Genomic DNA, 13,708 nt, shown 5'->3' on the forward strand with positions numbered 1-13,708 from the left:
CCTGCCCAACAAGTCCACACTGACCCTCTGAAGAGTAACCCACCCAGACCCATTTCCATCTGACTAATGCACATAACACTATAGGCAATTTAGCATGGCCAATTCACCTGCCCTGCACATCTTTGGACTGTGGGAGGAAATCCACACAGACACGGGGAGAATGTACAAACTCCACAGAGACAGTCACCCAAGACTGGAATTGAACCTGGGACCCTAGTGCTGTGAGGCAGCAGTGCTAACCACTGAGCCACCATGCTGCCCTTTTTTCGGGAGATCAAAACTGCATGCACTTCTCACCTCACCAAGGCCCTATATTAACTGCAGTAAGAGATCTTCACTTTTGCAATGATAGCCAAAATGCCATTCACCTTCCTAATTGCTCGCTGCATCTGCCTATCTACTTTAATTGACTGTGTACAGATCCCTTTGTACATCCACACTTACCATATCTCACTATTTAAATAATACTGTGCCTTTCTGTTTTTCTCACACAAGTGTAGAGCTTTATATATATCCACACACTGCATCTAGAATTGCCACTTGCTCAACTTGTCTAAATCACTTTGTATCCTCTTCACAACTCGCAATCACACCTGATTTTGTGTCAACAGCAAACTTGGAAATGTTACATTTGGTTCTTTCATCTTGGTTTTAAAAAAATTTTATATATATAATGTGAATAGCTGAGTCCCAAGCACAGATCATCGTGGTATCCCATTTGGAAAAAGACCCATTTATTCTTCTGTTTCCTGCCTGTCAACAATTCTCAATCTATGTCTAGATTAGAGTGGTGCTGGAAAAGCACAGCAGTTCAGGCAGCATCCGAGGAGCAGGAAAATCGACGTTTTGGGCAAAAGCCTTTCATCAGGAATACAGCTGCCCGAAATGTCGATTTTCCTGTTCCTCGGATGCTGCCTGAACTGCTGTGCTTTTCCAGCACCACTCTACTCCAGAATCTGGTTTCCAGCATCTGCAGTCATTGTTTTTATCTAATTCTCAATCTATGCCAATATGTTACCCTCTTTCCCATGTGTTTTAATGTTGCTATCTAGCCTCTTATCTGGGACCTTCCCAAAAGCCTTATGAAAATGTTAGAGATCATTGACTAAAGATCAGCCTAAGGCTGTCACGTTTAGTCCTGAAGAGTGCCCAGAATGCCTTGAATTATGCTGCAAGACTATATGCCTCACTGTGGGAGTGTGTGCTGCTAATTTATGGGTCTAATCAAACAGCATGTTGTCTCAAATTTATGCAACCAGCAGAGTACTGACTGTACTCAACCAACCATGCTTACAAAACTCAGAAGGTAATGACCAATATTAACACTAAGCAATCCCAAATGTGTTAAGAATTACATGAATGACCAATTAAAATTATCTGATAGGTTCATGCATATCAGATATTACATTATTGCACAAGGAATATAGTGATGTCAGTCATGCAGTCATAGATTTGTTCTGGTTTAGGAGTCTGTCACCAGTTACTGCACCCATTTGTGCATGCGCAGGTAGCCATTTTTATTGCCATATTTGTATTTATGCCAGTCATTATCATTAATTGGACAACAGCAATATGTTTTACTGATCTACACTGCCACCTAGTGACTGATGATATGTTAATTTATTTCAAATAGTCAGAGAGGATTGATTGGCGACTGGGCTGGAGTGGAGAAGGTTTTGGATTTGCTGAAGGAAAGGTTTGAAGAAGATTAAATTTTAATTATGGACCAACTTTATTGAAAGACAAAGTGAAAAGGACACTCCATGTTTTGAATAGTCTATTTCTGCAAAAACTGTAAAAGAACAAGATGCTTTTCACCATGGCAAAAGGAGGAATGCTTTTCTGTCTTATGAATTCAGACCATAACTAGTAAGGGAAAAACCAGGAACATTTAAATATGGGTTTTACAGCAAATATGATCAGTACATTCTTAGGAAGATGCAGAAGTTTTATTCTGTAGCTCATCATTGAAATTATCTGGAACAAGTTGGCATAATTTGGCATTTCCACTCAAGAGAAACCACTCAGGTCAAATTTGCACCAATTTAGGATAAATCTCAATTGAAACTACTGAAACTTGTTTCACTTAGAACTATGAGACTACCATTCCCATTAAGCCTGTACTGTTTTATTTTCCAAATCTCAACAGTGAAAGCTGTGCAGCTGTTTAAAATTACATTGTCATTCATAATAATTACTTTCATGTTTGCTTTTTATGTTTATGTTTAACTTTATAAATCAATCATATGCGTCAAGGAATGCGAGTAAGTTGAGCAGGAATGGCAAGCATAGAGAAGAATAAACTAAGAGGTCATTGCTGGAAAGGAGAAAACTATAATTATGGGATAAAATTGTGTAAAAAATAAAGTAAGTGGAATTAAAATTACAAATGAACTAAAACGTCTGTGCAGCAATGTATGCTGTGGGCTATGTCTTCAGGTGGCACCAGGAAAACCCACTTGCATACCAGGAAATGACTTCACATGCCACTTTGACCTTTTGATGTAAAGATCGAGTTCTCTCTGCAGTTTGTGACTAAAAGCATGCAAGGAATATGCCAGATTTTTTAAACCACCAGATCTGACTTGGAACTGTATTGCTGTTCCTTCATAGTCACTGGGTCAACAAATGTGGAACTTCCTCTCAGAATTGTGAGTGTCCCTATGCCCCAAAGACTGCAGCGGTTCAAGAAGGCTTATGGCACTTTCTGGATGCTTAGTTCAGAATTGTTAGATCTGTTTGAAATCTGGCCATTCAGCAGAGTGGTAGTGCCACACCACATTATGAGAGTATGTTAATTGTGAACATGGGACTTTGTCTCCACAAAGTTTGTCCAGCAATCACTCCTACCATATTGCCACGGATATAGATGCATTCAAGATCGGTAGATTGGTGAGGACGAAGTCAAGCAAGTCTTTTTTTGCTTGTTGGTTTCCACCCCACCTGCTGCAGATCCAGTTTAGTAGCTATACCTTTTAGGACTTGACCAGCTCAGTATGTAATGGTGCTGATGCGCCACTTGATGGTGGAATTTGAAGTCTCCCACCCAGACTACATTGTGTAGCCTTGCTACCCTCAGTGCTTCCTCGAAGTGATGTTCAAGTGGAGGAGTACTGTCATCAGCCAAAGGAGGGCAGTCAATGATAATCAGGTGGTAGCCTGGCCCATGTTTGATCTGATGCTATGACAATTCATGGGGTCTGGAGTCAATGTTGAGGACTTCCAGAACAATTCCCTATTGATTATATATCATTGTGCCTTGACACTGGTACGTTAGTCCTGCAGGTGGGTCAGAGCATGCCCAAGCATTGTGATGGTGGTGTCTGGGATATTATCTGTAAAGGATGATTCTCAGACTACATCAGGCTGTTGCTTGACAAGTCTGAGACAAGTTTCCAATTTTGGGACTAGCCCCCAGATGTTAGTAAGGAGGACTTTGCAGGGTCAACAGGGCTGGGCTTGCCTTTGTAATTTATGGTGTCTCTGCCAATTTCAGGCAGTCTGTCCAGTTTTGTTATTTTGTTTGAACTCTATCAGTTCACTACAACTGAATAACCTGCTCGGCCACTTCAGGGAGCCTTTGAGAGTCAAACACATTGCTGTGGCCTGGAGTCACATATAACACACTTACAGAAATGTTATAGCACAGGAGGAGGTTATTTGGCCCATCATGCCTGCGCCAGCTCATCAAGTGAGCATCATTACCTTGTGCCAGTCTCCTGCTGTTTTTCCTAATGCTTGCAATTATTTTTATCCAAATAATCATTCTGTTCAATTTACCTCTGTTAGACTTCTGAGCAGTGCATTCCATGCCCTAGCTACACTTCAACCTTGCTTCTTTTGCAGATCACTTTAAGTCTGTGCCCTATTGTTCTTATTCCTTTTACAAGCTGAAACAATTTCTGTTTTCTCCATCTCTACGCTATGTTCTACCAATCTACTCTGTAGCCAGGTTGTACAGGAAGGAAATTTTCTTCCCTAAAGCCTTGCAGAAAGGTTTTAGCCAGATAGTGCTGGAATGATTGAACTGCCAGTGTGAATGATCATGAATGAACTACTGTCTTATTCAATGTCACCGAAAATCCATAATATTGGGAATGGAAGGAAAGCTGGGAATTTGGATTTGGGGACCAATCACCATTTTTAAAACACTACTGAACATTTTTCAGCCCACATTGCAATGGGAAAGTCCATCATATTGTGACGATTCTGCTTCTTTGACAAGATTATTCTGTCCTTGTTCTTTTTGAGAGTGGTTGTACACACAGATGGACCAATGTGTCTGATCTGGATGGGATTTAGAGTCAATTTGATGATAACTAACAGATACTGCTTTGGGAAAAAGGCTTTCAAGTTTAAATAAAACACTTAGACAATGAAAGGGGAGTGGCCAGTTGTCCCAGCTCAGTTTTTCTATGGGTTTGGTTTGGTTTGGTTTGGTTTGGTTTGGTTTTAGCAGTCTGGCTGTTCAGAGCTGTTGGTCAGTTTAAGCTGGGGAATCCAGAGAAACAGTTACATGGAAGAAGGTGTTCCTTGCTGAATCTCTGTGACATCTCTCTCTCACGTAAGACCCTGTGTTTGATTTTACCTTTTTTGTTGCCAAGAGGTGTTAATGGGGATTGTTGCAATAGAATCGATTGGGTTTTTAAATAGCTAAGTTCTTCTATATTCTGTTCTCTCTTTTGTTTGTGTTTCATTCGCTAATCTTGCAAATAAATTTTGTCTTGTTTAAAACTAAGTAGTTGGGCCAGCTGCATCATCTTGGAATATCCACTTACACCTACTTAAAACAACTAGCCAAAGTTAGGGTCCAGGCCACTTTCTTGAAACGTTTTGAGGGTGTCTGGCCTGGTCCATAGCAATATTTAGAGTAGTCAGTATCACATGGTGTCTAGGTCTCCGTCCTTGTGTATAAAGACAATTCGCAAGATTGACACTTCTCTAATTCAGGTACACATAATGTATAATATCGCCTCCATATTGCTTTTGAAGGGATTGCTCATGGTGCCAAGCCAGTGTTTCACATTTGTTCTATTTCTCTGATGCTCTACAGACCTCAGTCTAAGCCAAACCGCACTTGTTCCCATAATGAGCCAGCTCTCTGCTGTAAGTACAGTCACGAGTTCCGGCAGGTCATCAGTTGTTCAGAAGGATCTGTAAGTTAATGTTTTGGTTAATAGTTGTAGTAGCACCTACTGATACAGTTGATTGTGATTTTTAAGAAAAGCTTCCCCGGTACCAAAATGTAAAATAAACTGTACTTCAAATAAAAAGCAGAAGTATTGCAGGTGCTGGAAATTAACCAAATGACCTTGCATGTAATCCAGGGAGCAGGACAAATAAAACAGGAAAATACATTTTTAAGCTCAATTGATAAATGCTGCAGATGCTAGAAATCTGAAATGAAAGCAGAAAATGTTATGAACATTCAGTAGGTCAGGCTGCATCTGTAGATTTCAGGTTAACCTGTTCATTTTCAGGTTAATGACTTTATTCATTCTGGAAAACAGATAATTAGCCTGAAATGTTGTGTTTGATTTTTTGCCTTAAAGGCAAGTAGAGGAGGTTGGGAAGTTTTCTGGTGTGGTACATCCATCTCAAGAGAAAGACTGATTTAACAGATATTTGCTGACACAATCCTAAGGCAATCATTATGACATTATCACTGCTTGATTGCTTCTGTAGCATGCCATTATCACAGCTATGGGGATCATAGTTTAATTGATAGCATCAAGACATTATTAATTGAGTGTCAGTCTTTCATGTAGGGTTATGATTATAAGTCTGTTTGTTCCTTTTAATAAGGAATTGTGCACTTGAGGGAATTTTAAAGTTTTGAGTGGGTTTTTGTGAATGGTTTTTTTTAAGGGAAGAGAGGCAAAACTATGAGAGACAGCACAATGGCTCAGTGGTTACCACTATTGCCTCGCAGCACCAGGGTCCCAGGTTCGATTCCACCTTTGGGTGACTGTGTGTGTGTGTGTTGAGCCTGCACATTCTCCCCCTGTCTGTTCCAGTTTCCTCCCACTGTACGAAGATATGCACATTAGGTGGATTGGTCATGCTAAATTGCCCATAGTATTCAGGGATGCGCAGGCTAGGTGAGTTAGCCATGAGAAATGTAGGGTTACAGGAATGGAGTGGGTCTGGATGGAATGCTCTTCATGGTTGGTGTGGACTCAATAGGCCAAATTGTCTCCTTCCACTCTGTAGGGATTCTAGGTGAAGGTGTGAGTGGATTGGAAATTGCAAATGAAATTGATAAATTTTTAGGATGGCTCAGTGGTTAGCATTACTGCCTCACAGTGCTAGGGACCTGGGTTCAATTCCAACCTCAGGTGACTGTCTGTGTGGAGTTTGCATGTTCTCCCCATGCCGGTGTGGATTTCCTCCAGGTTCTCCATTTACCTCCCATAGTCCAAAAATGTGCAGATTAGGTGGATTGGCCATGCTAAATTGCCCATAGTGTCCAGAGATGTGCAGGCTAGGTGGCTTTGCGAAATACAGGGTTACAGGGATAGGGTGGGACATGGTTTGGAGAGGCAGTATGGACTGGATGGGCTGAATGGCCTGCTTCTGCAATGTAGAGATCCTATGATTCTAGCAGCACAGTGGCTCAGTGGTTAGCACTGCTGCCTCACAGCACCAGGGACCCGGGTTCAATTCCCGCCTCAAGCAACTGTTTGCGTGGAGTTTGCACATTCTCCCTGTGTCTGCGTGGGTTTCCTCCGGGTGCTCTGGTTTCCTCCCACAGTCCAAAGATGTACAGGTCAGGTGAATTGGCCATGCTAAATTGCCCGTAGTGTTAAGTGAAGGGGTAAATGTAGGGGAATGGGTCTGGGTGAGTTGCTCTTTGGAGGGTCGGTGTGGACTTGTTGGGCCGAAGGGCCTGTTTCCACACTGTAGGTAATTTAATCTAATCTAATCTCTGATTATAACATAATGCAAATTCAAAGTCTTCTATAGCCATGTAAATAGTACAAGCATGATGAGAGAGGAATGGGAGCAATTGGGGAACAGCAAGGAGACCTATACATGAACATTGGAGCAGAAAGAGGCAATTCAGCCCACAGTCTGTTCCAGCATTCAATAATCTTCAACTCCACTTCTCTCCATAACCCTTGACTCCTTTATTGTTTAAAAAATATGTCTGACACAGCCTTAAAAATACATAATGACCCAACTTCAAAAGATATTGCATGATGAAAGAGTAAACAGTTGAGATAATAAATTGGCTAAAAAGTGATAAAGTGAAGGTACAGAAATATGGTATTTCAAGTTGATAAGTTACTGAAACTGGATGAGACACATTCTAGATTCCTAAGAGAAGTGTAAACAGAAATTATGGAGAAATTGCTATGGTCTTTGAATAATCTTCAGGAACAAAGAACAAAGAAAATCTACAACCCAAGAACAGGTCCTTCGGCCCTCCAAGCCTGAGCCGATCCAAATCCACTCTCTAAATCAGGGGTGGGGAACTTGTGGCCTTTTGAATGAATCCAAATTTTCCAGAACAAATCTTTTATTTTTTATTAATATGTTTTTTTCATCCTTTATTATTTTTATTTTAATCTTAAAATGAATGTATTTAAAATACCAGAGAGTAAAAGAAAATTCAACGAAATAATCTTCACAGACTGACCGCCACAATTAAAACAAATGTGAATTTTGAAGAATATATAATTGAAGTTTCTTGGATGTGGCCTTATGAGATTGCAACTAACATAATGCAGCCTTCCAACATGAAAAGGTTCTAGACCTCTGGTCTAAACATGTCGCCTAATTCCTAAGCATCTGTATCCCTGTGCTCCCCACCTACTCATGCATCTGACTAGATGCACCTTAAATGAATCTATCGTGACTACCTCTATTACATCTGCTGGAAACGTGTTCCAGACACACATCACCCTCTGTGTAAAGTACTTGCTGTGTATATCCCCCTTAAACTTTTCTCCTCTCACCTGGAATGCGTGAACTCTCATTTATGAATCCCTTACCCTGGGAAAAAGCTTATCTCTATCTAACCTGTCTATACCCTTTATAATTTTGTAGACCTCAATCAGGTCCCCCCTCAATCTCCTTTTTTCTAATGAAAACAATCCTAATCTACTCAACCTCTCTTCATAGCTAGCACTTTCCATACCAGGCACCATCCTCATAAACCTTCTCCAAAGCGTCCACACCCCTTTGGTTATGTGGCGACCAGAACAGTACACAGTATTCTAAATGTGGCCAAACCAAAGTCTTGTACAATTTTAACATGATCTGCCAGCTGTTATACTCAATACCCCATCCAATGAAGGCAAGCATACCATATGCCTTTTTGAACATTCTAACCACCTGTGCAGCAACCTTCAGGGCACAATGGACCTGAACTCCCAGATCTCTCCGCTCATCAACTTTTCCCAAGGCTTTTCCATTCACAGTATAGTTCGCTCTAGAATTACACTTCCCAATATGCATCACCTCACATTTTCCTGGATTGAACTCTATCTGCTACTTCTCTACACAACTCTCCAGTCTATCTATATTCTTTGACAGTCCCCTAATGCTTTCTGCTGCTCCATCAATCTTCGTATCATCTGCAAACTTACTGATCAGATCAACAATGCCCTCTTCCAAATCATTGATGCATATTACAAACAACAGTAGCCCCAGCACTGATCAATTACTACTCTCTGTCTCCTGTTGCTCAACCAGTTCTTTATCCACTTGGCTAGAACACTCTGCTCATCATGTGACTTCACTTTCTCCATTCGTTTACCATGGGGAACTTTATTAAATGCCTTACTAAAGTCTAAGTATATGACATCTACAGCCCTTCCTTCATCTATCAACTTGGTCACTTCCTCAAAGAACTCTATTAAGTTGGTAAGGCACAAACTACCCCGCACGAAACCATGTTGCCTATCACTGATAAGCCCATTGTTTTTCAAATATAAATAGATTTTATCCCTCAGTACCTTTTCCAGCAACTTTCCTACTACTGACGTCAGGATCACTGGTTGGTAGTTACCTGGAATATCCCTACTACTCTTCTTGTACAGGGGTCAAACATGAGCAACCCTCCAGTCCTCCGGCACTTCACCTGTGTTTAAGGATGCTACAAAGGAATAAAGATGGTATCAAAGGACTGGAGATTTGCAAATGTCACACCCTATTTTACATTCTCTAATTCATAAATGATAAGGGATATAATGGCCAAATGAATATTTTATATTATAAATCTAGAATCCTTACAGGGTGGAAGCAGACCATTCAGCTCATTGAATCCACACCGACGTCTGAAGAGCATCTCACCCAGACCCACCCCATCACTGTAACCCTGCATTTCTCATGGCTTTTTACCTAATCTGCGCACTATGGGCAATTTAGCACGACCAATCCACCTAACCTGCACATCTTTAGACTGTAGGAGGAAACCCGCACAGACATGGGGAGAATATACTGACTCCACACAGTAACCCAAGGGTGGAATCGAACCCGGGCCCCTGGTGCTGTGAAGCAGCAGTGCTAATTCAGCCATTGTAAATCTGTGACTCTAGTGTTGTTCCCTACATGATGCAATGTTGATTTTATTCTATGATCCTTGTAGTTATGTGGGTGTTTGACCATGGAGCAATTCGAAATGTATAATAAACAGATTTCACATATTCAACATTCCTGTCAGGTGCACATAAGGGTGGCTGTGGCTATGTCCAGCAAAGTGAAGTTAGAGGTAACATTATAAGCAATGCCACGCAAGGTCTGTTAGTTCACTCAAACTATAAAATAAATTTAAAAAGCTAAATGTGAATTTATATTTTGGAGAAATCAATTAAAGCTAAGAGAAACAAAGTGAAACATTGAATCACTTCTGTTTTCATCGAGGTGATCAAAGTCTGGGACCTTGATACAGGAAAGCTTATATTTGAATTTAGTGGAGCGCATGGTGATTCTGCTATTTGCTGCATGACATTTGATGACAGTGGAAGGAGGTAGGGATTTGCTACTTTTTAATGTATCAATTCCTTGTTGACTAGCCTAGCGATATAGAAACTCACAAATTTTTTTATGATGTAGACTTATTACAGGAGGAAGAGATGGATGCTTGAAGATCTGGAATCATAATAATGGCCACTGTTTAAGAATATTAAAGAAAGGTAAATTATGTCAAAAAAGGTTGAAAGCTCTTCAGGATTTAGATTTAAGAAATTGTAGATACTTTTAAAGATGAAGATAACATAGGATGATGCGTGAACTGTTCTACACTGCTAAAATATGGAGATGCAATCTTCAGACAACCCTCCACTGGAATCATTCCAGTGTGACAACAGATGCGCTGGTTCATCACAATAAATAGGATCAAGACCTGAGAACATGTAATTCAATTGACCTTCAAATAACTGCTATCAGAATGCTGTCCAAGGATTTGTGGCTTAGGATGGAACACGTTTTACCATAATAATAAGCAGATTACTTTAAATTTCTTTTAACTTACAATAGTTGATTATTTGACACCAAATTTCTCCACAGGTAGAAATTCACTTCAGATATCTCAGTTCAGTAATAAAAGAAAAACAGCAAGTAACAGAATAGGTTATGTACACAACAAAAAAGTAGTTGAAAAATATAAGCTCACCTACAATTAACTGCGTGTTTTCCAAACTATTAGCTGTGGATCATTGAGAGCCAAGATTCATCACCCACTGAAGTTTCATCTCCTTTTAAAGAATTTTCTCCTTGATAATTTGGATTTAATCCCTTTCTAACTCACAGCTAGACTTTACCTCTTGTAACGTTTCATTATTGAGTTGTCTTTGCTCTTTTCTCTAAATTTTAGATTAGATTAGATTAGATTACTTACAGTGTGGAAACAGGCCCTTCGGCCCAACAAGTCCACACCGCCCCGCTGAAGCGCAACCCACCCATACCCCTACATGTACCCCTTACCTAACACTACGGGCAATTTAGCATGGCCAATTCACCTGACCTGCACATCTTTGGACTGTGGGAGGAAACCGGAGCACCCGGAGGAAACCCACGCAGACACGGGGAGAACGTGCAAACTCCACACAGTCGGTCGCCTGAGGCGGGAATTGAACCCGGGTCTCTGGCGCTGTGAGGCAGCACTGTGCCACCGTGCCGCCCACAAGTTATGTTTTATTTTCATCCCGCATCAATAGCACCTGCTCCTTTCTAAGACTAATTCAGTTCTGCCTAAAACAGTTGGAGCAAATAGCTGATTAAGCTGAAAAGGGCCCTGAACTTCAGCAACAGTCGTGGAAGAAGTTGAGGCAGGGGATGTGATCAAGTCAAGTGACCTGAAACTCACTCATTAACTACTAGACAATCTTGTGACCTTGAATGACATGTCCACGTTTATATACTTACTACACACAGACACTTACATTAATTGTACAACTGTTTGCTTAGATGCATGGTCAAGATAGAAATCATTTGGGAAAAGGAAACTAGAACTCCCTTCCTCTGCAGTGGTATGGCACATGGTTACAAAATATATGCCAGAATAAAGCCAGAAGTAACGTTTCAATGATTAGGTAATCTGATTTGTAATAACAACTGGAAGCAACCTGATAGTCACACATCACAAAATTACACTTACAGAGAGCAACAATATCACCAGAGGTTCACCAATCATTTGCGTAAAATCATTGCAGATGTTTAAATATTAGAAAAAATGTTCATTTTGAACAAAGTGTAACAACCTCAAAATTGTCCTTACAGAGAACAGATGTGATGAAATCTGTGACTGCATCTATGTGGAGATGCACAAAAATAAGTGAGTAAGAAGTATTTGACAAAATATCCTCCAAACCATCTTTGATGTATGACGTTTAGCTGCAAATGTTCCTGTTGATACCCTTCTGTTTGATTTTAAACCTTCACTGAAGAGAAGAATCAGAGACCATTTTAGTCCAGTTATATACTGGGATGGAATAACTTGCGTTCTTCAGAAACGTAGAACGTTTGCTTCCAGCGCAATGCTGCTGTTAATGCACTCTTTGACTGACTGTTACAAATTACTCAGGAGATTTATTGCAGCAGGGAGGAAGCTGAGTGCTGTTTTTGTATTTCAAATGCTGTAGGTGTTTAAAGGCTCTATGTTCCTCAAGTGAAGTGCATCTAGAAAGAACAGCAATATCAGAGGAAGTAGCTGCATCAGAAGGAAGGAGGTCACTTAATCTTAGGACAGACCACCATATTTTCCATTTTGCTTCTATCTTTTTAATTACCAGAGGTAGTTCCTGAAACTGATGATTCATAGTCATAAACGGGATGAACAAAGGCAAGGTTGGAAAAAATTGGCACCTAGTTGGAATTACTGCCTTTGATTCCACCTTCAGCCATTTTCACAAGAGTCAAGGAGGGGAAAAGGCCCTGAACAGGCCTGTTCTTGTTAAAGAAGCACTTAATGGTGTTGAGGGCTTGTATCTGGTAAGAGTTTTAATGTTCAGAGGCAGAGAGATTTTAGCAATTACTTGGGTTTCACACTAGCTTCATGAAGGCCTAAATCAGACATTAGAGGCAACAAAAGTTTGAAAGGTAAATAAAATACTTTTGTCTCCTTTGATTATGAAGTGTCGTAGCATGAGCTGTGTTCATTAAGTGAATTGTGACTGATTGAGTAAAGTAACTACCTCTTAGACAGTATGTTTGTCAGATTGTTATTTCTGCCACTGGCAAGATGTCACTTAAAGGTCAACATTTAAATGTGGAAAGCCTTAGGTGAATTAAAAGAGATGTTGAAATGGATAAAATAGTAGAGTGCCTTTACAATATTGAAAATGTAGCCCAGTATGATAACAATGTCTCATTGTCTAAGCGTTTCCCATTGCTTTTATGTATTTAATCAAGACACCTGTGAAATAGTAGTTCTGAGGTTTTTACCTGGGTAGACCTGTGGGCTCTTTTTCTGTCATCTAGCTGCCTAATTATTTTACAAATGCTCGACTCTCCTCATACAGCTGGGTTGAAGAGTCAGTTTGTTGAGGAGAGTTATAGGCTTTTCAGTGGTTTTCAGCTGTTACAATAAGGCTTGTGAAATCTGTTCATAAAGTGGATAATGAGTAGATTGGAGAAGGGGATTGGCTTAAATTGATTAGAATGTTTACATTCATCCTTTGCTGATGATTCCATTGGAAGAACCAGGCGTTTTGTTTTGGATTGCAGATGGACTTTTTAATCAGGCTGTTTGGGAATCATCTCACATTTAAACTTGCCTTAGCCTGCCTCTCAGCATCAATTAAGGCCACGGCTGATGGAAAATCCCAGGATTATGACAGCAGGATTGGTCTCACCTCCTGATTCCCACAGTGGATGTGAAAAATTGAATCTAGGATATTGGGAACAGGAGGTTATGGAAGATGCTTGTGAAAGTATACTGGGACATAGGTCCTCCTCCTCCACCCCAAAAACTGCTCTACATTGTAAAAGTTATAAACAACCTATATTCTGGAGTAGGGAGCAGCATTATAACGTTTGCAGAAAATGTATGTGGTGAAGTAGTAGATAGTGATGAGGAGAGTTATAGGCTACAGGATAACATAGATTGAATGGTGAAATGGGCAGATATATGGTAGACTGAATTCAATGAGAGAACTGTGAACTGATGCACTTTGCCTTTCCATATTAATCCTCCTAGTATATTATAAATGGTACCATTCTGAAAAATGTAAATGAACACTGAGAATTTACCATCTTCACT

General features: G+C 40.3%; 1 protein-coding gene across 3 annotated transcripts in view; it reads left to right on the forward strand.

Annotated features, from left to right (window-relative positions):
- The window catches only part of wdr95 (WD40 repeat domain 95), a 131,549-nt gene that overhangs the window by 91,681 nt on the left and 26,160 nt on the right, over positions 1-13,708 (forward strand). For all 3 annotated transcript variants that reach the window (XM_087988209.1, XM_087988211.1, XM_087988210.1), the window contains 4 exons: positions 5,054-5,156; positions 9,871-9,977; positions 10,063-10,142; positions 11,728-11,782. In XM_087988209.1, coding sequence (XP_087844335.1) covers positions 5,054-5,156; positions 9,871-9,977; positions 10,063-10,142; positions 11,728-11,782 — 345 coding nt within the window. The remainder of the gene's footprint in view (positions 1-5,053; positions 5,157-9,870; positions 9,978-10,062; positions 10,143-11,727; positions 11,783-13,708) is intronic.

This window comes from Chiloscyllium plagiosum, unplaced genomic scaffold (genome assembly GCF_037043375.1).
Source record: "Chiloscyllium plagiosum isolate Xiang-an unplaced genomic scaffold, Cpla_swu_hap1 HiC_scaffold_6, whole genome shotgun sequence".
Classification (NCBI taxonomy): domain Eukaryota; kingdom Metazoa; phylum Chordata; class Chondrichthyes; order Orectolobiformes; family Hemiscylliidae; genus Chiloscyllium; species Chiloscyllium plagiosum.